Genomic DNA, 25,625 nt, shown 5'->3' with positions numbered 1-25,625 from the left:
GGATTGGCCTCTGTCTCCTCAGTCTCTGAGCCTTAGCCACGGAGGCCTCCCCTCAGTTCCTCCGCCATGCTCCCTTGGCACAGAGCCTTTGCACACACTGTGTCCTCTGCCTGGATGCCCTTCCCCTCTCCCTCCCATTCACCTAACTCCTCATTCAATTTACTTCCTCAGGAAAATCTTTCCAAATCCTATCTGATCTAAATTAGGTCCGCCTCACAGCCATGAGTAGCTATAGTCTTTTTCCTGCGTAAGAGCGCTTGGCACTCTTGTAATTAACATTTATTTGTATGACTATTTGATTATCTGTATCACCACTAAATGACCCACTCCATGAAAACAGGCACCGTGTCAGTTTCTGCTCGCCATATTTCTTTCATAGTTAGCACAGTTACCGGATAACACAGCAGATGTACAGAAACTCTTGGCTGAATCCACGAATGTTGAACAATAAAAATGACCAAAAATGTATTGCTTATTGCTGTATAACAAATTACTCTAAAACATGGTAGCTTCAAACGACAAGAAGCATTTGTTACTCTCATAGTTTCTGTGGGTCAGGAATTTGATGGTGGCTTAACTGAGTATCTTTTGCTTTGAGGCTTTCATGAGGTTTGTAGTCAGAGGTCAGCAGGGGCTACCGTCACCTGAAGGCTTGTCAGAGGCCACAGATCTGCTTCCAAAGTGGTTCCCCCACAAGGCTGGAAGTTTCTGCTGGCTCTTGGGAAGGAGCCTCAATTCTTCTCCACGTGGGCCTCCCCATAGGGTTTCTTGAGTGTCCTTATGGCACGGCAGCTGGCTTCCACCAGAGAAAACTATTCACGTCTGCAATTTATGGCCTAATATTGGAAGTCACAAACGCTCACGTATGCTGTATTCTGTAGGTCACACAGGTCAGCTCTGATTCGTTGTAGGACCACACGAAGGCACAAACAGCAGGAGGCAGGGCACCTGGGTGGCTCAGTCGGTTAAGCAACTGACTCTTGACGTTAGCTGAGCTCATGATCTCACAGTTTGTGAGTTCAAGCCCCATATCAGGCTCCACACTGAGGGTGTGGGATTCTCTCTCTCTCTCTCCATCTGCCCCTCCCCTGTTCTCTCTCTCTCTCAAAATAAATAAATAAACTTAAAACAAATGACTAGCAGGAGGCATGGATGACTACAAGCCCTCTCAGAGGCTGGCTACCACAAGCACCTCTGTTTAACTCCTGCATTTTCAGACCCTTGACATATGAAACATTTATACAAAGAAGGCAGGGCATCATTCCCTGAGGTTTCTCTCGCTCTCCTAGAAATACACTTTGTTTCCAAATTCAGAAATTCAAGTGAAAGTCTCAAAAAGTGACCTTCTCTTCAGACAGACTTGATTAACAAGTTACTGCTCCCCAAAGCCTCTGCCCCTTTCAGGTCACTAGGAGGTCACATTTGTTTTCCTACCTATCATCACTTATCTACTGCTTCATAACAAATTACCATAAACCTTAAAGGCCTAAAACAACACGCATTTGTCACCTCACAGCTGCTACGGTCAAGAATCGGGCGCAACTCAGCTGTGCCCTCTGGCCCAGGGTCTCTCTCAGGGCTGTGATCAAGGTTTGGGGCTTGGAGCCACCCTCCTCTCAAGGTTCAGGTAAGGCTGGATCACTTCTGCACTGGTTGTTACACTAAGGACCTCATGGTCTCACTGGCTTTTGCCCAGAGGCTGCCCTCTTGGCCACTTGGGCCTCTCCATGGTGTATCTCACAACATGACCGCTGACTCATCGAAGTGAGCAAGGGAGAGAAAGTGAGAGATTGTTAGTAAGACGGAAGTCAGCCTTTTGTTGCCTAATCTTGGAAGTAACATCCCATCACTTTTGAAGTAACATCCCCACTCCCTTTTTCTTTCCTCTTTTTAAGTGTTTTTAGTTTATTTATTCATTTTATTTTTTAATTTTTTATCTTTTTTCTTTTATTTTAGTTTTTTTCTTATTTTATTTGCTGGATTTTCTTCATTAGAAGTGAAGCAGTAGGTCCAGTCACATTCAAGGAGAAGAGATTACAAGGGCATGAATACTAGGAAGCTGGGATCACCCAAGGCCATGGCCAGACTCCTATACCCACTAATCTTCCTGAGGTAGGGAATGTCTCTCTGCTCAGCCAGAAACTTCCACTTTGCATTCTATCCCAGTTTTACTCTTTCCCTCCCCTTTGGGACAACTCTATGGATAACTTAACCTAGAGTTTCTAGAAGCGTTCATGGGAAAAATTCTCTGTATTCTCACCAGTCTCAAGAATTTGCCCCTCTTTTTTTTTTTTTCCAAAGAATAAACAAAAACTCTATAGTTCTTCTGATTTCAAAAGTAATATGGGGGCACCTGGGTGGCTCAGCCAGTTAAGCATCCCACTTCGGCTCAGGTCATAATCTCACAGTTCATGGGTTCAAGTCCCACGTGGGGGCTCTGTGCTGACAGCTCAGAGCCTGGAGCTTTGGATTCTGTGTCTCCTTCTCTCTCTCTCTGTTCCTCCTCTGCTCATGTTGTCTCTCTCTTAAAAATACAATAAACATTAAAAATTTTAAAGAAAAAAGTAATATGTGCTTGGGGTGCCTGGCTGGCTCAGTCTGTAGAGCATGCAACTCTTGATCTTGGGATTGTGAGTTCAAGCTCCATATGTGGTGTGGAGTCTACTTAGAATTAAAAATTAAAAACAATTTTTTTAGTAATATAAGCTCATTGTAAGATTCCAACAATATCAACATACAAAAACTATAAATAAAATTCCCTAGCATTCCTCCCACATCCCAGAGAAAAACTAATGTTAATACTGTGGTATACACTTCTTTCCCTTTTTCCGATACATGTGCTAATATCATATTTTTAAAGAATTTTTAAAGTTTATTTATTTTGAGAGAGAGAGAGAGAGCATGTGCATGAGCAGGGGAGGGGCAGAGAGAGAGAGAGGGAGAAGAAGAGAGAATACCAAGCTGGTTCCATGCTGTCAGCATGAAGCCAGGTGCAGGGCTTGAACTTACAAACCATGAGATCATGACCTGAGCCGAAATCAAGAGCCGGAATGCTCAACCAACTGAGCCACCAACACGCCCTGCTAATATCATATTCTTACTAATTTTCCAAGGAGGTATCAAACTCTTCTTTAGGTTTTTGTTTTGCTTTGTGTTGTTTTACTTAACGGGGTAGCTTGGCCATCTTTTAGTGTCAGCACATATAGATCGACTTCATTCTATTCCTATACACATATAATCTATTTCATCATTTCCTTATTGGCGGTTACTTAGATTTTTTAAAAAAATTCTTGGCTGTTATAAACTACTACAGTGTGCATATGTGTGTGTATGGTAAGGAGTGTATTTGCATGTTTGCATATTTCAGCAGAACAGGTCTCTAGAAGCAGAATGCTGAATCAAAGGGTATTACAAGTGTGCTACAAATTGTTCTTCAGAAGGGTTGTGCCAATTCCAACTTTCCCAAAATTGATAGTACTTTTCCTAGTAAAGTCCCTGGAAGAAGTGGTCAATGCCTTTTGAGAGGATCCAAGACCCTGTTAATTGTGAGAAGTGCTGAAAAAGCAGTAGAGGGAAAAATTCTTCTGTGAAAGGCCATGGCTGCAATCAAAAGACCTCAGATTCGTCATTCTCAGCTGATTCTGGTTCTGATTCTGCATCATATCTCTGCGCTAGCACTTGACCAAGAAATGAAACTGTGTGGGCCTCACCCACATAGCTGAGCCTATATCACAAGCAAGGTGATCCTGAGATGCCCTCACAAGAGCCAGCTCCTCATCTGGAGCAGACACTCATGTGACGATACATCCACCCACACTCCCATCTGAGACTTTGCACAGGAGAACTGGAAATGGAGGGCAGGCCGCTGGGCCTCTGAGTCTGGAAGATTCCTTGACAGAGCCTTTCTGAGCCAGCAATCCGAGCTGGGGTAGAAGGAGCAGAAGAATTCAAAAGCCAGAAACCCCTATACACAGCCAGCACCTAAAGTCAGACCATTTTGTGTGCAAATTCAGGCTCTATTTGTCCTAGTTATGAGGCTGCACTCCCGATCTCCCATAAAAGGAAGCCCCCTACTGGCGATGACATGTGTGTATGACACAGGTAACAATTCACTGAGCTCTACACTTGATATGTGTGCATTTTACTGCATGTAAATTATACTTCAAGAGAGAGAAAGGAGGGAAGGGGACATCATAAAAGAGAAAGAAAAAAAGGGAAGAGAAGGGAGCAACAGGGGACAGGGTCCCACAGTGTGTCCTGTCTGCCCACCCAAGCACACCTCTCAGGATGCTGAGAGAACAAAGGACTTGTGGACCTCTGCCCCGCGTCCCAGCCTGTACCAAGTAAGCTGCCAGTGTTGGCCTCGAGCCCTTTGCCCAACAATGGTGCATCCATTGTTAATAGTCAATAGTATAAGAGATAGAGTAACAGAGAAAGAGCGTTTGCACAATAACAACATGTGCTGATGTAATATTGTGAAGCTTTAATGGATGATTCCTCTCCTCACCCTCCCTTTTATTTGGTGGCCTTTCCCTCATTCCTATGGAGAAACGAGAGGCTGCCATCTGTCTCATAGTGGCCTTATCATGGCAGAGCCAGAGAAGAGAGCACAGATTGTTGGCTTCTAAATCCAAAAGGAATCACCCTTATGGATCGCTGAAAGGTGCATGGAGGGATGGGGGAGTGTTGGCCAAGCCAGTCTCCTGGGCTCTCCACCCACTTGTTCCAACAGCCATCTTCCTCGTTGCCCCCTCCCGCCCCTGAGAAGATATTCAAGGTAGAGCGACAGGCTGGATGGGGACTCATGGCAGAGGCTCTAAAGGCCATGGTCTCTCAGAAGCAGTTAACTTCAAAGGGAGAAAATAAATAAGTAACAGGCCCCCAGAAAAGTTTGGGAATTTCAGAGGAGGAGGCTTGAGTGGGTTTAAATCTCAAGTGTCTGAGTATGCCTGGAACTCAGTAAGTCTGTTTTCTGATACCAGAATAAAAAGAGAACTAAAAATGGGGCGCCTGGGTGGCACAGTCGGTTAAGCGTCCGACTTCAGCCAGGTCACGATCTCGCGGTCCGTGAGTTCGAGCCCCGCGTCGGGCTCTGGGCTGATGGCTCAGAGCCTGGAGCCTGTTTCCGATTCTGTGTCTCCCTCTCTCTCTGCCCCTCCCCCGTTCATGCTCTGTCTCTCTCTGTCCCAAAAATAAATAAACGTTGAAAAAAAAATTAAAAAAAAAAAGAGAACTAAAAATAAAGAGTTTGAAAAAAAAATGGAGGCTTTTTTTTGTGTGTGTGTGCATCTGTATTAGTGGGAAAATGCACATTTGCCACAAAAGCACAATTGTCTGGAATGGATGTTTTTGCCCGTGTTCTGCACCTCTCTTATCACAAAGATGCATTTTCCAAGCCTAGAAATCACATATGTGTCCTAACTGGGACAGTTAAGAAAAGAAAAAGAGAGAGAGAGAGAGAGAGAGAGAGAAAGTTATGGGTCAGCTCTTGTCGTCTGGAGATTTTCATCCAGAGTGTCAGCTCAGACAGGGAATGGGAAAATAGAAGGCACTAGATTTCCCCTCTCCCCTTGCCAAGAAAGAAAACTGTTTCCCAGGCCCATGTGCCCAGACCTGCCCTAATTTGTTTCCCAAATTAGGAAAAGAAAACCACATGATGAGGCTCATTTCACAGCCCTTTGTACTTCCTCACCCCTGAATGTGACTCAGCAGACACCCAGGGACTGGATGAGGGAGAGAAGGTCCAGTTGGTTTAACCAGTACCACCTGATGGCCTGCCATGGACGGGGCAAGAAAGAGATTCTATGAGTAAAGCCTTCCTCAAGATAGGACCCACTACCTGGACCCCTGGACCCCATCTTTCCCTCCCCTCCCCAATCCCAGCCTAACTATGGCTTCCCCCAGAAGGGGAAAAATTTCCCCTTGTTCCCCCTGGACATACACGGTTCAGTTCTAACAGCTGAACTCTGGGATCAGTTGGCCAAAGGCAGTGAGTGGGTTGTTTGGTTGTTGTTGTTGTTTTTCAAGTTCACAGACAGCAAATGAATCTAAGATTCTATGGTTTTAGCTTCCCACATGGGTGCTTGGGGAACGGAAGCATGGAGTAATCAGCTAAAGTGCAGAAACCCCAACTTGGGTGCTTAAATGGTTGGGAAATAGTTTCTAAAGCAAGAACAATGATAACCAATCAAATTCTGGCTCCAGATTTAGCAAAGTGGGCCCAGAAGAGTGGTTTGAGGTCTAGACAGGTATTGGAATTTCACTCACTACAAGAGGCACTGAAAATCTTATTGAAAACCAGGTGGCTGAAAGACAGCCAAAAAAGAAAAAGGAATCCCTTTGCTTCACTGAAGATGGCAGATCGGAAGAGCCAATCTGCTGGAACACTTTAATTTGGAAAGAAGGTAGAATTAATTTGAATATATGTGTTCAAAGTCCTAAGAATTTATGCAGAAGCCTTTTTCATCTTCTGGAAATGGTGTCTGGCCCACACAATGTAGAGCTTACATTCCTATGGCCCGGGATTGGCCCTGATTGTCTTATCCTCGCTCTTCTTATTATCTCCAACCACATGTAATTTTCTTCACAGCAAAGATCTTGACCTGGCCTTTGTTTACGAGGCCACCAGAGTATGCAGACTGGAGCTTTGCAATTATGCGAGGACTTAACTAAGTTTGACACCAACCCTTCCTTTTCTCAGTTAAAACACCAGGCATGAAGACTGATAAGAAAATGATGATAATGTAGTTTAGAACACAAGGAGTTCTAAGATACAGCATTGTGACCTTTTGCCCTAACAAAATGAAAGGGAATTGCTGGACCCTGAATTGCCAGATTGAAAATACGAACATTTCACAATATCAAATGACAATAACAAGGAGCCAATTTATTTCAATCATTTTCCTAGAATTGAGCAGAAAGCCTCTGATTTTTAAAGCTACTTCATGGTCAACTAAACACATTTTTTTATTCCTCAGAACTCTGTTTTGGGCGAGGGGGAACCCCTCGACAAAATGACACTTCCTGTTTGTGGACTGTTTGTTGGGTGCTGTGCCTCAGGCCTGAGAAGCGGGGCCCTGCTGAGTTTCTGGTTCTTCTGACTGGCACCCAGGTTGCTATAGAGATCTTAGAGCAGAATCCAGAGTGAGCAGGTGTCTGACAAGTCTCTGCTTCACACTGGAAAACAGCTCACTGGAGCATCAGAAGATAACATGGATTTTTCCAGAATTAAAATGAAAGCCCCCGGGAGCAAGAATTCACCTGCTTCTTCCCTGGGCATAGACACTCCTTTGTTCTCCAAGTGACATTGGCTAATGACTTCAGCTGTCCTGTATTTGCAGTTTTGCAAATCGCCTCAGGAAAGCTAGGAAAGCTCGCCAAATCCTGATCCCACCAGCGGGGGCTGTCTGCTTCCCTGCCCACCTTTCTGCCAAGGTGCCCCAGCCTGAGCCAGAGAAGAATTCTGGGACTTCTTGGGGTGGCCCTGTGGCATTTGAGAAGTTACCTGGGCCCAGGGCAATGATGAAGGGGATGAATGGAGCTGCAGCCAACATATACTCCAGGCTGAGCTCGTGGGGAGACACCAGCTCCACAGCTGACAAAAAAAACAACACAGGACTATGCCAGGGGTTCCAAATTCCAAATACCTCAGACATCTTTTTTAAGTTTATTTATTTATTTTGAGAGAGAGAGAGTGAGCAGGGGAGGCAGAGAGAGAGAGGAAGAGAGAGAATCCCAAGGAGGCTCCATGCTGTCAGCACAGAGCCCGAGTTGGGGTTCAAACTCGTGAACTGTGAGATCAGGACCGGAGCCAAAATCAAGAGTGGACGCTTAACCAACTGAGCCACCCAGGCATCCCTCAGACATTTTTTTAAGGTTCTGCCTATTTTTACATTTATTTTCATGTTTATTTACTTTTATAGGAACTTGTTTGAGGTCACAGGATGAGGAAACATTTCCAGTTTATTTAAGCTTTTACAAAGTTAGAAGGGCAAGGCTGTGAGGCAGAAGGTCCTGGTCTACCCATGTGCTGATGGGAGCCCCCACCTCTCCAGCCCAGCCTCCTCTTCCCCCGCTGCTGGGGTCAGGCCTTACTCCCCTCTGCCCTCAGTCCCTTCCGGACGAGCTGTTTCTTACAGAGCTTGCTTCTCCCATAATAATGAGTTTCATACCAGGGAGACTCCATTTTGGATGGCCGAACAGGTGATTTTAAAGCAGGAAGTGACAACTTTTATACCTATGTCAGTGAAGGGCTTGAGTCTATCAGATCATGGGCCAGGATTTTAGGAGACCTCTAAAGGTCAAATCATTCCCTGTCTCAAAGGAGGGTAGCACTGCTCCTAAAATCAAAGGGCCCTGCTTTTGTTCGTTTTCTAAAAAAAAAAAAAAAAAAAAAAAAAAAAAAAAAAGTTTACAGCTGAAATACCTTTGATACCTTTTGGATTCTGGGAAAGAAAAAAAAAATATTTGCCAAAGTGTCACCAGAATAGGTGAAATGCTTCCAAGGTGGCAATTTCCCCTTCCCTCTTCTTTATGAAGCATACATCGGCTTTGGAGTCAGCAGACACTGGGTTTAATCCTGATCATCTTATGTGCTCTGTAACCTTGAACATGTCACCTAAGCTAAAACCCAGCTTCTTTTACTATCAGTGGGTATTTGTAAGGAGTAAATGAAATGATGTGCACCAAGTGCTTAAAGCTTTCTTGCTGCACAGAAAGAGCTCCGCAGAGAGGAGCTGATGTTACAGTTAGCGGCCAGTGCTCCTCCTATTCCCTCAAGGATCCCCAGTCTCTGCAACTGCAGCAGTGAGACACATAATTGTCCTCAGGATGAAGCTTGCAAAATGCAGACTTGAGCTCATCTTGGGAGAGTCACGGTGGCAAATAGACAGCAACACTGGGAAGGAGAGTTGGTAGGAGAAAGGGCTGGGTGGGTCCTGCTACTTTTTGATGAAGGTCTGAGAACTCAGTACTCCCAGCTGGTCATGAGTTTCAGCCCTCTGTTCCTGGACCTTCTCTAAGATACAGTGGGAACCCAGGTGGATCCCTTGTACTTCTCACTTAGGTCCACTTACTAGGGGAGGACTTTCGCTGGTTTGTTGCAGTCATTACTTCTCTTCCACATCCTTTGGGACCTGTCCACCATCCAAACTTTGTGTTCAGAGGAGAGGAATTGCATGTGGAAAATGTCTGCAAACCATTTGCCTCAGCCCTCAACCCCTGGCAACCCCTAGTGAAGATCTGAGTCCCTGCTCCCTGACACTGACCCCTTCTCTGGGACCCCAGCCATTTTGTGGCTTATTTGGTGAACATTGTGGTAATGAGTTGGGGTTTAGCCTAATTTAGCTGCCAGTTTTGTTCAGGAAGAAGGCAGCTAGAGCTTACACAGGAAGGAGAAGAAAAAGCATTTCATCAGTGGAAAGGTGTTACTACAGACTGGCCAAGGTTTCGGAAAGACTACTGAACCTGCATGGGGTTCCAGACCAGTGCAAGGAAGACACAGAGGGGAAGGGAGGAGGGCTGCAGTCCAGGGACCCTCTCCCCTCTCCCTGTAACACCCCCACCTCTTCAGAACACTACGCCCACTACATGTGGGGCTCCCCTTCTTCCTTTTCTTTTCTTTTCTTTTTTTTTTCAATTTGAGAAAGAGAGAGAACAGGGGCAGAAAGAGAGAAAGAATCCTAAGCAGACTATGCACTCAGCACAGAGCCCCACGTGGAGCTCGATCCCACAAACCATGAGATCATGACCTGAGCTAAAATCAAGAGTCAGATGCTCAATGACTGAGCCACCCAGGCACCCTCCCTTCTTCCTTTTCAAAGTGCCTGCCCTTTACTTCCTCATCTCTCACTGTGTCCTCAGCTCCTCACGACCTGACTTCTGCCTCCCCTGTGCCCTGCCCAGCTCTGCTGATACCCTAAGCTTGGCCTTCAGCCTCCATTGCCCCTCGGCAGCATCCACCCTGCTCACCTCCCCCCTTGAGGAGTTCCATCCCCTGACGTGTGTGTGGCCATCACCCTGCTCTTCTCTCTGAACGCTTTCTTACTGGCCTTCCTCAGTTCCACCTGCCTTAACTAGGAATTCCCTAGAGTTCAGTCCTTGTTTTCTTACAGCCATAAGAGCCCATCTCAGATTTAGGCTCTGGAGAGACAATATGGTCAGAAGCATGATTTGACTTATTTGTACAAAGCAGTGGGGGTGCGTGAGATTGCCACTCTGTTTCCTCCATTTCCTGTGGCGGCCACGGGCGTTGCAGCCGCCCAGCTTCTCCGGCTGGTGACACCAGGGACTTGTTTATCTGTGATCCCTCCTCAACTTGATCTCCATGTGCACGGCCACATCATCTTTGGCATTTCTTCACACCCTTCCTCTCTTCCTGCAGCTGCCTTAACGTGATTATTTCTGCCTGAAACATGGCAGTAACTTCTTAATACGTTTCCCTGAGCTGCTAGGAACCACATCTCCAACCTACAAAACACCTTATTTCCCCATCTTCCTTCCAGAATTCTGTGCCCTAATGGATAGGGATGGAAGGATAGGGCAAGCCAGTCCGGAAGACCCATGGCTGTAAGGAACAGATGTCTCACCTACAGCTTGTAAACAGACAATCCAAAGAGGGAGATAAGGAAGTATGAAAAACTCCGTTTCGTGGAAAATCGCAATAGATTCTAGAGCAGGAAGTTCTTTTACACAAAAGTGTAAAAGGGAACTGCCATAGCAATAACCCTGGACAGAGGGTCATGAATGCTATGGCTTTAATTGCATCTCAGCGTAATAAACCATTCTGCAGAGGTTTTATGCGCCAGCAGTTCTAAGAGGGAGGTGGCTACAGAGTCGAGAGCAGGCAGATCAGAAGCTGAGAGAAAATGGCTCAGAGCTTGGGCAGAGGTGGAATTGAGTATCCAAGGGTCCGGCGGAGGAGGTGGTACCCAGCACGCTATGAGACTTTTGCTCAGATCAGCCTGGAGTAGGAGGGTGGGAATGCCAGAACAGAGAGGAGCAGCACCCCACAAAGCAAACAAAGACTGTTCAGTCTTCGGTCATAAATTTGGAAATCCGAAAGCACCCACTGCATGCTGGCAGCTGCTTGGTACTTTCATAGGGCATTCCATTTCAGTCTTGGGACAAATACGCAAGTTAGACACTGTTCTTATAACCATTGTGCAGAGGAGGAAGCAGAGACTTTTGAGAACTGGAGTGATTGGTGAAACTTTGCTTAGGTGGTACCCGACAGACCCAGGATTTGAATCCAGGACTTCTGACTCCATAACGTCTTCTTGGTTAAAACATAGGGTGAGAGAGGGCCTCAGGTGGTTAAGTGCTTCCACGGAACTCAGGGGCACTTAAGCCCCTCCGAAGTCACTGAGCCACCTCCAAACCCTGACACTGACCAATCAAGGCTTCTTGGAAAACCGGGGAGAACTTGGAACGAGGCTCCCAAAGTCTCTCCCCCAGACTGATGCTAGGAATGTCCTCAGTCCAAGGAAGTCCATGATAGATATAGGACTGTGAGAGATGGGGTCCTCAGAGGGGCCCCAGGCCATAACAGGTGGCCCAGTTAGCCTCCTAGATGGTACCAACGGAGTGGGTCTTCAGGAGCAATAGAAGACAGTCTGTCAGGGTAACGGTAGGAGTGAGCAGACCATGCATGCCTGGCATTATATTCAGGACTGGTTGTAGAATTTGCAGAGCCCTGTGCAAAATGAAAATGAGGGCTCTTTTTCAGTATTATTAAGAATTTCAAAATGGTAAGGGCACCTGGGTGGCTCAGTTGGTTGAGCGTCAGACTTTGGCTCAGATCATGATCTCATGGTTTGTAGGTTTGAGCCCCACATCGACCTCTCTGCTGTCAGCGCAGAGCCTGCTTCAGATCCTCTGTCCCCCTCTCTCCCTGCCCCTCCCCAGCTTGTACTCTCTCTCCCAAAAATAAATAAACATTAAAAAGAGAAGAAGAAGAAAAAAGAATTTCAAAATGGTGACAGAGGGGAATGAAAATAAAAAACGCTCCATCCCGCCTATTCCACCACGGCTATCAATTTATCTTATGAATATGTTCACAGAAGTGTGAAAGGGCATATATATAAGAACATTCATTGTGACACGGTTATGATAGCATATAATTGCAAACAAGCTTCAATAGAAAATTGGTTATATGGAGAAAAAGTACACAGCCATAAACAAAGAAGGAGGAAGCTCTCCATGCCCTGATAAGGAACTGCTGTTAAGAGAAAGACCGAAGTGCAGGATTGCATATCAAATGGCATGTGCATAAAAGGGGAGGCGATCTACATCTGCATATGCCTAAAATCTCTCCTGAGTAAAAGAATGCCAGTAAACTAATACAAGTGGCTCCTGTTGGGTAGGAAGAATTTGGCCATGATGGGAAGAAAATTTTCCGCATTTATTGATTCTGAACACGCGAATGTCTTATTTATCCTAAAAGTAAAATGAATTAAAATAATACAACAATTACTATGATAGAAATGTCCATCGACACACTGCCTAAAATCATCGTGTGAGCCATCGGTGGTATGTGTCCTTACTTGGCGAAACACCGTTCTGATGGGCTCCACTCTGCACCCGAGTGCTCACAGGCCTGGGTGTGCACTGTCAGACAGGTGAAAGTCCTGGACAAGGTAGGCCAACCCGAGTGCTAAGAAGGAAGTCGAAGAACCTTATCATTAAGAAAGGCTCTTTAGACTTATGATCTGTTAGCGAAGTCCACGTTGCTACTGCCCTGAAGCCCAGAAGAGATTCTGAGGCCCAGAGAAAAGGGACTGTGTCCCTTTGTGAAGAATGAGCTATGTCTGCTTTGGTAGTTGAGTTGTGACCAGATGAGAAAAGGGACCGAAGTAAGGATCTTTCAGACAATCTTTCATTTCAGCCAAGGGTTCTGGGGAAAGAGATGCGAACACTAGCCAGATCAGGATGGGAGACCTGGATGACAGACAATGGGAACTGTGGACAGAAGAAGATGTACGCAAGTATGTTCTAAGTTAGAAGGTGGGTGTGAGTCTCCTGTGATGGTCAACAGAGAGATTACTCAGTGTGAGTGGTTAAGAGCCATCGGACTGCACTTGTGCATCTAGTTGCACTTCTGTTAATGCAGCCTACAATTGCACATGATTCTGTTGACTGCTATCAAACTTAAAGTCAACCCAAATAGTTAGGCTTCTTCTAAGATATTGGGTTTTTTTTTTTAATTTTTTAAATGTTTGTTTATTTTTGAGAGAAAGAGAGAAACAGAGCATGAGCAGGGGAGGGGCAAAGAGAGAGGGAGACACAGAACTCGAAGTGGGGTCCAGGCTCCGTGCTGTCAGCACAGAGCCCGATGCGGGGTTCGAATTCACAAACTGTGAGATCAGGACCTGAGCCGAAGTCAGATGCTTAGCCAACTGAGCCACCCAGGTGTCCCTCCAAGATATTGTGCTGAAGTGTTGTCTTCTTCCTATCTTAGGATGGTTAAGCTCATAAAGTCAGGAGTAAATCTTTACATTGATCTCTATCAAATTTCAACTTGGAGTTTTTGTGAACCAGTGTGAGTCAGGCAATATTTTAGTTCTGATTCTGTTATTGTACATGTTGACTCTCTCTCTCCAAGGTTTGAGTCATTTGCAAATCTGATCCAAGTTTATTAAAATCTTAAAGGCAAAAGTTGACACTGATGCTTCAAGAAGGGTCTATGGACATAACATTTAGCCAATTAAATCATGTAAATTGTTTGATCTTGGGAATATCTAGGCCAAATGTGTTTCTGATATTTATATATGGCTCTTTCCCACCAATCAGGAAAGTCTTCTCAAAAAAGGAAGAGTTTGCTTTCACCTGACTTGTTCTTAGTAAACTCAAGCTAGCTCCTAAAGGTCTCAGCTCCCTTTTTGTTTTTAAGTGCCTCTGTTTAATAATCTATATTTTAGAATTCTTCCTAGAAATCCACTGATAAATCTCTGATGTTATTTTTAGAATTAATGTCTTTTGGAAATCTAGAATCACACTTACCCATTCATCCTGACTTTGTAGCGTCTATCCCAGTCTTCACCGTGCTTCAGTTAGTGACAAGATTTTAGGGATCATACTTGCAAAATCTTTCTGTTCCTGGGATTCAGTGAATCTGGGCTTGATTACAGGAGTTTCTTTAAAGCAGTTATCAGCTTTCTCACTATCCTCTGTCCGGGTCTTCGTTCTCTGTGTAACTCAGGAACGAAGTAGGAGCTGAGGAGTTCTGCTTTCTCTTTGACATCTGTTAACGTGACGCCATCTGCACCAAGCAGTGATCCTGCCTGCTCTTCCTCAGACACGAAGGAGCCGTTTGTGTTGTCCCTAGTATTTTTTTGCAGCCTCAGCTCACCCTGGGTTTCGACTTCCCCTGTACTCTGCCTTTGATTTGTCTGCCTGGCATCAGATTCTTCCTTGGCCGAGAGCCATGTCCTCCATCACCTGTGCATGTCTGGCCTCTGAGAGTTCCCAGGGGAGTCCCAGTGCCTCTCCATTTCTCTCCTCACTGGGATCCCTGATTACTATGTGGTTATGTTTGTTGTTGAGAGTCTTCCATCTCTCATTAGCAGTTGATTGTTTTAGAGTCTTGGGCCAGTGGTGCACGTCTATTTTTCATTTTTTATTCACCAAATCTCCCCTCCACCCTGGCCTTTTTTCCGGCATACCACAAAACTAGAGCAAACTTAAGCAAACACTGAAGTTTATTATAAGGGTGTATAAATGTCTCCTAGAGGCTAAGTGCAGGAATCTGAGTAGGGCTCAGGAAATCCTGGAATCAGGGGCTAGAAAGTCACTGGGTTTCACTATCTCTGCCTTTTGTCTCTGACGCTCACTGGGCATCTGCTTCATTCTGTTTCTGTGTAGACTGGCTTTCTTTGCTTTCCTGGACCTCATGCCAGAACATTATAGAACCACAGCTCCTAAGTTTACAAGCCATGTTTCTAGCTCCCCAAAGAGATGAGCCTGTTGTCTCTCGGTCATGAATACCAATTCACAGGAGACAAAACCTAAGGGGTCTAGCCTGTCAGATGCCCACCACAATCCAACCAGCCAGTAATCATGCTATTCAGGGGTGCCTGGGTGGCTCAGTTGGTTGAGCGTCTGACTCTTGATTTTAGCTCAGGTCATGATCTCCGGGTCATGAGATCAAGCCCTGCATTGGGCTCCAAGCTGGCGGCTCTGTGCTGGGGCCTCTGCACTGAGTGCTCTGAGCTGGGCTTGGAACCTGCTTGGGATTCTGTCTTTCCTTCCTTCCCTCTGCCCCACCTCTACCCACACTCTCTCAAAAGAAAGGAAGAAAGAAAGAAAGGAAGGAAGAAAGAAAGGAAGAAAGAGATCATGCTGTTCAAATGTGGCCACAGGACCTACTCTGCTATGGATTAGGTGGACAATTCTTAGAGAAGTAGAGGGAGGAACACAACCTAATAAGTATCTACTCTTTACTCACACACTCATTCATTCAGCAAACATTTATCATATGTCTAGATACTGTTTTAGCTGTTAGGGTCACTATAGGGAAAGCAAAAGAGAATCTTTAGAAATTCTATCCCACTAAATGTGAGGTCCATTTCTAACTCTCTGCACACACCCCTTTTTTGTACTATGAATGGTCCATTTCTACTCCTTCTATATCAGTAACTGTCTTGTTTGGAGCAGCATTTTCCCTTAGGTACCCGCTGACTTAGAATCTGCATACTTGAAGGAAATATGCTAAAGAAACACATGAATGAATTATGCAGATACCTGACCCTCCTAAAGAGAAAGACCCATGGAGTATTGAGCCTGTCCAAGAAGGATGCAAACTAGATCCCTGACTTTGTGGTTAGACCACACTTAGTGGATGGATGCTATAGGGAGAAGACACAGGATCGAAAAGGCCAATTGCATTCAAAAAGGAAAAGTTACAAGATGTACAGAACCAGAATCAAACCAGATCAGCCATAATTAAAAAAAATATTTAGATCAACACTTACTAAGCTTTTAATGTAAGACATTAGGTTCTAGGTTCTGTAGGAAATGTAATGAAATAGAAAGCAAACTTCATGACTCAAAGAACTTAGAGTTGGTTGAATAGGTAAGGTAGAAAATAGATAATGTAGGGGCACCTGGGTGGCTCAGTCGGTTGAGTGTCTGACTTAGGCTCAGGTCATGATCTCACGATTCGTGAGTTGGAACTCTATGTCAGGCTCTGTGCTGACAGCTCAGAGCCTGGATCCTGCTTCTGATTCTGTGTCTCCCTCTCGCTCTGCCCCTCCTTTGCTCATGCTCTTTCTCTCTCTCTCAAAAAATAAACATTAAAAACATTTTTTAAAAAAGAAAATAGATAATGTAATAAGGAATGCTTATGTTTTGGAATTTGATTATATATACTATAGGAATTCAGAAAAAAAAAAATGAAAACTGCCAGGACTAACTTAGGTCAGGGAAAATCTTCATGTAGGACAAGAATCTAAGCTGGGCCTTTAAGAATGGCAGGATTCTGGGGCGCCTGGGTGGCGCAGTCGGTTGAGCGTCCGACTTCAGCCAGGTCACGATCTCGCAGTCCGTGAGTTCGAGCCCCGCGTCAGGCTCTGGGCTGATGGCTCGGAGCCTGGAGCCTGTTTCCGATTCTGTGTCTCCCTCTCTCTCTGCCCCTCCCCCATTCATGCTCTGTCTCTCTCTGTCCCAAAAATAAATAAACGTTGAAAAAAAAATTTTTTAAAAAAAAGAATGGCAGGATTCATATGTGCAGAAAAAAGCCAAAGAACAATTTTATAGTGAGGATCCAGTGTATTTACTTGTTCAACTCAGGGTTCAGAGCTTCAATTAGTATGTGTTCATTCACTAATTCATTCATCAAACTTTTACTCATTGCCTACTTAAGGAGGTGCTGAATACTATGTGTATAAAGGGTACAAAGATGAAAATCATTCTTATCTCTAGTGCGCTTAATGTGGAGTTTCTTTAAAAGAGTAGGCAGGGGCGCCTGAGTGGCTCAGTTAGTTAAGCGTCTGACTTGGGCTCAGGTCATGATCTCACGGTTTGTGGGTTCAAGCCCTGCGTCGGGCTCTATGCTGACAGTTCAGAGACTGGAGTCTGCTTCAGATTCGTGTCTCCCTCTCTCTCTGACCCTCCCCTGCTTGCACTCTGTCTCTCTCTCTCTCTCTCAGAAATAAACATTAAACAAATTTTAAAAAATAAATAAATAAAAGAGTAGGCATTATACATGCCCTTATTTTGATGATAGGATGGATATATGTAACCAACCAAACTAAATTATTACAGTGACTTTAAAAGCACCTTCCACAGCATGGTATTTAGCATATATTTTAAGAATCTACCATGTGATAGTTACAAAAGATAGAGTGAAAAAATCAGACGTAGGTCCTGTGCTCCTAGAGCTTACAATCTGGTTGGAAGGCAGCCATTTAAACAAGAAATTACAATCATGCATGGTTTAATAAAGACAGAAGAGGTAGAGAATAACTAACCTCGCTGGTGAGTCAGGTAAGAAGACTGGCACTCTAAGATGATCCTCAGTGACCCCTTCCCTTGTGTAACTCCCTCCCCTTGAGTGGGCAGGACCTGTGACTTGCTTCTAACTCAAAGAATATGTCAAAGGTGAAGGGATTTTGAAGAGCTAATTAATATTCCCAAATAGCTGACTTTAAATTGATCAAAAGAGATAGCAAGAGAGAAAAAGACCCACGGACTACTGAGCCTGTCCAAGGAAGATGGAAACTGCATCCCTGGCTTTGTGGCTAGATTATACTTAGTGGATAAGTGCTATGGGGAGAAGACACAGGATCGAAAAGGCCAATTACATTCAGTTGGGCCTGTCCTAATCAGACAGGGAGGTCTAGTGGTCAGAGACTCAACGAAGTAGAGATTCTCTTTCCATTTCTACCTTGAAGAAGTAAGTGTCATGTGTTCCATAGCTGCAATCCTGCTAATAACATGAGGGAGTTTAGAAGAAGACCCTTCTCCAGTCAAGTCTTCAGATGATAATGCAGCCCAGCCCACACCCCAATCTCAGCTTTGTAAGGCCCTATGCAGAGGACCTAGCTAAGTCATGGTCACATTCCACATCCATGAAAACTCCACACCCCCATGAAAACACACAGGGTAAATGTGTGTTATTTTAAGCTGCTAAATTTGTGATACTTTATTATGCAACCATAGAAAACTCATATGATGGTAGATTAGATAGGACAATTTATGATGTGTTCCTGGAAAAAGAAAACTTTTCACACTGAGGCTTTCAACTAGCATTTCTAAACAATGGGACCCATGCTGGGTTTTCTGTATGCTCCCTGTGAAATCCAGGCCAAGTTTATATATAATAGATGAGGTCTCCCTGCCCACTACCTGAGGGTTTCCTGTGTGGAACTCAATGTAAATATTCACTTGCTGTTAGATTTGAGGTCATAGAAAGAATATGTTTTTCCCTACTGTTATGATTGTACCTCACTTTATACAAGTAAGATGACACTGACAAACTCTATAAAATTATATTTTTCAAATAGGATTCAATTTTTTTAGTTTTTGATTCATTTGCCCAATTAGCCAAAGTCTATATAGCACCTGCCACTGGCCTAGATCTATACTAAATGTGAACAGAGATGAAGGAAAATCGAGACATGGTTCTACCCTTTGAAGAGCTTGAGAGAGTCTGATGTAGTTTTTAAAAAGTTAAAGAACAATTAAACACTAAATGCTAAAAGTGGGGATCAGGAGGTAACTGCTGAGTGACAAGGAATAATGGAAATAATAAGTTCGATTTCCCAGGATTCTCCCTCAGAGAGAAAGGAAAACACTGGGAATGTTCTTACCTTCCAGCTGAATGCAAGCATGCAACATGAGTTTTGTGACCTGTTAGCCACTGAGACGTAAGCGCTGCTTATTCAGAATGTTGGAGTAATTTCAAAGGTACTGAGCTGCAACTTTGTTATCCAAACTATGTCTCAGCAAAATTTATTCAAGAAATAATGTTTACTGAACACCTACTATATCGAGTGCTATGCTAGGAATGTGAATACAGTGCTATATCTGTCAGAATGTGTTGTTGTTATTTTTAAAGTTTTTACTTAAGTAATCTATACACCCAACGTAGGGCTTAAACTCACAACCCTGAGATCACAAGCCACACGCTCCTCTGACTAAGCCAGCCAGGCTCCCCTCTGTCAAAATATTTTAAACTAACAGAAAACCCCATTAAAATGGCTCACACAACAAATACATTTATTATCTCGCCAAATAAGAAGCCCTGAGGTTGGTCAGCTCTAGGATGGATTAATTTAGGAACTCACTAACATCATTAAAAATCCAGTTTTTTTATTTTAGTTTTCCATCCTCCTTTCCTTAAGACTTTGGCTTGAACCATCTTAGCTGGCTCTCCTCATGGTGACAAGAAAGCTGCCACTGTTCTAGGGACATCTTCACAACACTGTCTAGGGAAGAAACAGCTACTGTTTCTTCCCATGTGTCTTTCACTAATGGGGAAAAAAATCTCTCTCCCAGAAATCCTTAGCCGACTTCCCCTGATGTCTTATTAACCAGAATTAAATCCCAGGCCTGTGTCTAAACCAGTCAGAACCCACTCCCTGGGGCAGCACTGGGGGGGTTTATCTTCCCTGGAGCACATGGCCTCAGGAGAGTGGAGACTTGAACAAAAGTGGGGTTCTACCAAATAGAGGAAGGGGAATGAAGAGTGGCTGAGAAGGCCATCTCCTAACAGTATCAATAACTTGTAATTAAGGACAGTAGTAATGACAGTCTCTGCAAGGGCCACAGAAACAGTCTCACAGACAATATGCAGTTACAAACTGGGACGAACACTGACGAGGGGCACCTGGCTGGCTCAGTTGGTAGAGCGGGCGACTCTTGATCTCAGGGTCGTGAGTTCAGGCCCCGTGTTGGATGTAGAGCTTCCTTAAGAAACAAATAAACAGGGGTACCTGGGTGGTTCAGTTGGTTAAGCATCTGACGGCTCAGGTCATGATCTCATGGTTTGCAGGGTTGAGCCCCACATCGGGCTCTGTGCCGACAGCTCAGAGCCTGGAGCCTGCTTCGGATTCTGTGCCTCCCTCTCTCTCTGCCCCTCCCCAGATCATACTTGCTCTCTCTCTCTCTTCCTCTCTCTCAAAAATAAATACAAATATTTAAAAAATGTAACAAAAGGCAAAAATAAAAAAGCACCATGATCAGAGAGAACCGATGGCTGGGAGACACAGTAGGGTGACCACAGAGAGGTCACAGTCAAGAAAGGCCATTCAGAGGACATGAAAGATGAGTAGAAACGAGCAGGTAGAGCTGGGGGAAGAACATTGCAGGCAGACGGAACAGGTCTGTCTCTTTCGAGAACACGGGAAGGAGATGGGACTGGGAGAGGGGACTGGCAGGGGGAAATGGCACAGAAAGAGCATGGGGCAGCAGGCAGGGGGTCCTCTCTGCAGCAGGAAGAGTATGGATTGTGTTCTAAGAGCGATGTAAAGGCACTTGAAGGTTTCAACACAGGGGCACGATGTGATCTGACTTGTCTTTTAAAACACCAATCTGGCTGCGGTGTGGAGAATGGATGGAGGGGATGAGGAGAGGTGAGGAGTGACGGAGGCTCTGCAACAGGAGGGATGGCGAGAATGTGGACAGAGTTGAGTATGAACAGTATTTCTGGTGCTCTGGGTATACAAGGATGGGGCTGTCCCGGGACTGCCCCCTGGAGGTGTACAGTCTGTGTGAGGGGCCAAGATGCAGGTGCACACACATAACTCTTCTCTGGGGGGAGAGTGATTAAGTGTCACATGGGAGAAGGTGAGATCACAGTTTTCGGGCTTCGGGGGAGCCTGATTATTTCCAGGTGGCTTCTGAAGGCAAGTGATTTTTGAGCAGGCGCTATGCAAGGTGGGTCTGAAGGTGCAGACATGAGATGAAGCGGCTTGGGCCAAAGCAAAGAGGCAGGAAATGCAGACCTAGAGGGACAGAAACAAATGGGAGAGTTTGTAGGGCTTTGTGAAGGCACAGTCCGGAAAATAAGGCTAGAAAAGTTATGGGGGTCAGCTTAAGGGGAATTCTGTGTGGCAGGTGAGGATAATAAAACAAAAAATTTAAGGAACAACAAAAAAAAGTTTAAATAAAATCTAGCTTAGCTACAAAACCACTTGGTTTTCAGGGCTCCTGAGTGACTCGGTCGGTTGAGTGTCCAGTTTTGGCTCAGGTCATGATCTCGCACTTCATGAGTTTGAGCCCCAGGTTGGGTTCTGTGCTGACAGCTCAGAGTCTGGAGCCTGCTTCCGATTCTGTCTTCCCCTCTCTGCCTCTCTCTCTCTCTCTCTCTCTCAACCCCTCTCTCAAAAATAAATAAACATTAAAAAAAATTTTTTTAACGACTTGGTTTTCCTAGTAACAATCAACATACATGCTAATCAAGTTTTGATTATTCACTGGTTGGAGTCACAGTATCTCCTTCCAGTATCACTGCCACCTGCCAGTCATTTGCCAATGATTTCTAACTTCCTTTTAAGATATCCCTTCATCATTTAATTGAGCATTGGTTCTGGGGGTCCTAGCATGAGAAGCCATGGCCCAGCTCGCAGGCGTTGAGCAGATGCAGAAATAAATTGCAACAAATACAGCCTAAGTGTGAGGGACGAGGTGGTACAAAGGAGGGGAGGGGCGCCTGGGCGGTTCAGTCGGCAAAGCGTCCAACTTTGGCTCAGGTCATGATCTGCAGCCCCGAGTAGGCTCTGTGCTGACAGTTCGGAGCCTGGAGCCTGCTTTGGATTCTGTGTCTCCCTGTCTCTCTGGCTCTCCCTGCTCACACTCTATCTCTGTCTCTCTTAAAAATAAATAAACATTAAAAGAAATTCAAAGTAAGGGAAAATTCTCTCTACTACCTGAATTGTGCGGCGAGATCTCAGAGAAGTGGGACGTTTAACTGGGCTTTTCCAGGCAAAGGAGTGAGGTGGGAAGGGCTTCCAAACACAGGGGATGCTCCATACAGACACACGCACACCTTCTCGATTCTCAGTCGGTCCTGCAAGCCCTATGGAAGGTACATTTTTAAAGTTTGTTTTCGGGCTGTTTGGGGAAGGTTACTGATAACCTGTGAGTTCTTTTGGTTACTACAGAACAATAGTTGATCCTCGTAAACATGCATTTGAACCAATGTTAACAAGAAGTCAGGATCGAGCAAGTAAAATTAGTTATACTCTCTGCTCCCAATTACTCTCCAGGGAGGTTTCATTGATCCTTCCTTTTCCAGGACAGCAAGGAAAGGAATCTTAAACCCGTTTTTGTGGAGACTAGGAACGCATTAGTTATCAACAAGACTCCTCCTGTCTTCAGTTTTTCACAGAGGGATGAAAGAATTCATAATTCACTGTCATATCTGGCTCCTAATTTTTGGGGAGGGACAGAGAGAGAGAGAGACAGAGAGACAGAGAGACAGAGAGACAGAGGATCCTGATCAGGCTCCTCACTTGTCAACACACAGCCCAATGTGGGGCTTGAACTCACAAACCGGGAGATCATGACCTTCATGACCGGAGCCGAAGTCGGACACTTAACTGACTGATTCGGCTCCTTGTTGTTTCTTATTTTTTGATTTTATTATCCTCACCTGCCACACAGAATTCTTCCTTTGTGGGAGATTGATCCCCTCTGAGCTTCCTACGAGTTCATAACAGTTATCTCGGATCCAGGTGGACACCCAAGACCGTCCTGTCTCAGTAATTTGTTAATTGCTTGTTTTCACTCAAGATCAAAAACAAATCTATCCAGACAGTCTATGAGGTTGTCAGAAAGTGAGCAAGGAATTCATTTAGGACTGAAGAGAACTATCCTATCATCCAACACCCTCAATTTTTTAAGTTTTTAAAAATTTATTATTTATTTTGGGAGAGAGAGAGAGAGAGAACCAGTTGGGGAGGGGCAGAGAGAGGCAGGGACAAAGAATCTGAAGCGGGCTCTGTGCTGACAGCAGAGAGCCCGACAAGGGGCTTTAACCCGTGAACTGTGAGATTATGACCTGAGCTGAAATCAAAGGCTTAAAAGACTGAGCCATCCAGGCACCCCCAACACCCTCATTTAATAACAATATGGAAATGGAGGCCCAACCAGGTGCATCCACCTGTCGAGGTTGCCCTGAGCCTGGGGGCAGAGACCTGACCAGAAGCTGCCCCGAAGCAAGGGGTGGAAGAGAGAAGCCAGCTGGGAGACAGAGCAGAAGCATTTTGGGGAAGTGACCCATGGCAGGCAGTATCTGATGTACTTCCTCTCCTCCACACTCCGCCCCCACTTGCCCTCCCTCTCTCTTTCCTTTTGTCTCACGTTAGGATTGTGCGTCAGTTGCCAAAAGGTGGGGACATTTCCTGAACCTTTGCAACACTGAGAGGTTGTCTTCAGGGAGCACATTCTGAGCACCGCAACAGGGAAGCGAGGGTCTGGGAGCGGCCCCGCTGAGGGAAACACCAGCTTGCCCTCTCCCTGTCCCCTGGCAGCCCCCCCAAGCCCCCTGGCCTGTGCCTGACCATGTCCCTGGCTGAGGCCATCAGCCTCTGGAATGAAGGGGTGCTGGCAGCTGACAAGAAGGATTGGAAGGGAGCCCTGGACGCCTTCACTGCAGTCCAGGACCCCCACTCCAGGATTTGCTTCAACATCGGCTGCATGCACACAATCCTGGACAACATGCCCGAGGCGGAGAAGGTGAGTGGAGGCCCCTCTCCCCTCTCGCCGGGCCTCCTCTGTGCCGTGTAATTAGTGGTTCTCAATCCCGGCTGCACTTTAGAGCTTTAGAAACCTCTCGGGAGCTTTGAAAGAGCAAGAGCTGCACAGGCCCCACCCCCAGGGATCTTGATTGAATTGGCCTGGGGAGGGGCCTGCGCAGCTTTAGTTTTTAAAAGCTCCCCAGGTGGTTCTATTGGGCTCTGGGCTGGGAACCACTCGGTGTGGGTTTTGCTCTCCTTTCTTGTCCGTCTATTAAATTCAAATCGCTCTGGAGTCATTCTTTAACACCTTTATGAAGACTCTCCTGGTTTTGTTTCCTTCTCTGAACTCCTGCTGGCCACAAGATCTCCACCTCACTGCTTCACACCCGGTTAAAAAGCCCCTTCGTGTGCCTGAGCTTTGCCAGCCTTGCGTTCAAGAGGAGGGACTTAAGAAACATAGATTTCCTCTCAAGTGACAATTTTCATTAATCTTCCACTTTTTGGGGAGCTTCTGAGGCTGCCAGAAGGAAATCATACTGTGATTGATGAATGATGTCTGCCGAGGGCATGCTGTGGGTGTCCTGGCATCTTTTTCAAATGTTTTTTTCTCTTTCATATTCCCTAGTGTAGGGTTGAGCATTCTCAGTGATCACTCTTTGGGTTCATCAGGGTAAGCTGGAGAGGGACTGGAATTTGGAAGCAGAAGATCCAGGTTCGATTGCCAGCTCTGCCTCTCTCTAGACCTTGGTCTCTGGCAAGTCACGTAGACTCCTGACTCTCAGTTTCCTGAGAGGGACAAAGATGAGGATTAGGTGAGGCAGCAACTATTCAATTCTGTGTCGCTTCACGCCACCGTGTAAATGCTATTTTCCCCGTTTTTGGCCAGTCTTGGCAAGGGGGTATGGACAGACTCCCCAGCACCCTTAGAGCCAGAGCTCCTCCCACAGCCATCCTGGCCGTGACTGTGACCAGCCAGTGGGCAAAGGGAGAGGAGTGAAGACACTTGGAATACCCACACAGCCTGACAAGTTCATGTCAGGTCTAAGGGGGCAGATGGGAGCAGAGGCGAGGACCTCACATCTGGCCAGGGGAGGACCTCAGTCCCCACCTCCTCTCAGAGGCTGAGTGAACAGCACCCCGGATTCCGGGGGCTGCTGGAGACAAAGAGCACATTGTCGGGGGAGAGGCTGGCTGAGCACAGCAGCCAGCCTGGGCACAGCTATGCTGGGGGGGCTGTTTGCTCCCGCCTCGGCGGAGGGGCTCCTTGGTGAGGCTGTGCAGGGGTCGCCGGTCACCTCCCTGCTGGCTCACTGCCGGGCCTTCCTCTCACTGCATAGATGCGTCCTCCAGTTCTTCAGCTTCTGGGCCCCTCATTCTCCGGGACTTTACTTGGTTTCCTGCTTCCGTCCTTACTACTGGCATTTTACATGCATTCTTGTTATTATTTTGATTTCATAATTTTTATTTACTAAATAAGTATAATACTATATATAAATAATAGCATTTTAATTGTTTTCGTATCTAATTGTCAGTAATCTTGAAATTCAGTCAGTAATCTTGAAATTCAGATACTAACATCTCCTTTAAAAAATTTTTTTGACGTTTTTTAATTTTATTTTTGAGAGAGAGAGATTGATAGAGCATGAGCCGGGGAGGGGCAGAGGGAGAGAGGGAGACACAGAATCCGAAGCAGGCTCCAGGCTCTGAGCTGTCAGCACAGAGCCTGACAGGGGGCTCGAACTCACGACCGCAAGATCACGACCTGACCCGAAGTGGGAGGCTTAACCGACTGAGCCACCCAGGCGCCCCTAACATCTCCATTTTACAGAGGTGTCTGACCTCTTGTCACCTTCAAGACCCAGACCATTCTCACGACCCTTCTTGCCTCTCCCTTTGGACTCATCTCACATTCCTCACCGCCTGAGTCCTTGGCCACCTACAGATCCT

The 25,625-nt window shown here is 45.6% G+C and overlaps 1 protein-coding gene across 3 annotated transcripts in view; it reads left to right on the top strand.

The window, feature by feature from the left end:
• Positions 1 to 23,288: 23,288 nt before the first annotated feature.
• The window catches only part of NCF2 (neutrophil cytosolic factor 2), a 34,127-nt gene continuing 31,790 nt past the window's right edge, over positions 23,289 to 25,625 (top strand). Inside the window, exon 1 of one of the 3 annotated variants that reach the window (XM_086693267.1) lies at positions 23,289 to 23,676. In XM_086693267.1, the coding sequence (XP_086549393.1) occupies positions 23,503 to 23,676 (174 nt within the window). In that variant the 5' untranslated portion in view covers positions 23,289 to 23,502. Of the gene's footprint in view, positions 23,677 to 23,895; positions 24,491 to 25,625 lie in introns of those variants that run through there. The other 2 variants (XM_025920945.2, XM_086693268.1) reach the window with 2 other exon arrangements.

The sequence above is a fragment of the Puma concolor genome, chromosome E4 (genome assembly GCF_028749965.1).
Source record: "Puma concolor isolate L17-30 chromosome E4, mPumCon1.1.hap2, whole genome shotgun sequence".
Taxonomy (NCBI): Eukaryota; Metazoa; Chordata; class Mammalia; order Carnivora; family Felidae; genus Puma; species Puma concolor.
This window is presented reverse-complemented; position numbering and strand designations above follow the sequence as displayed.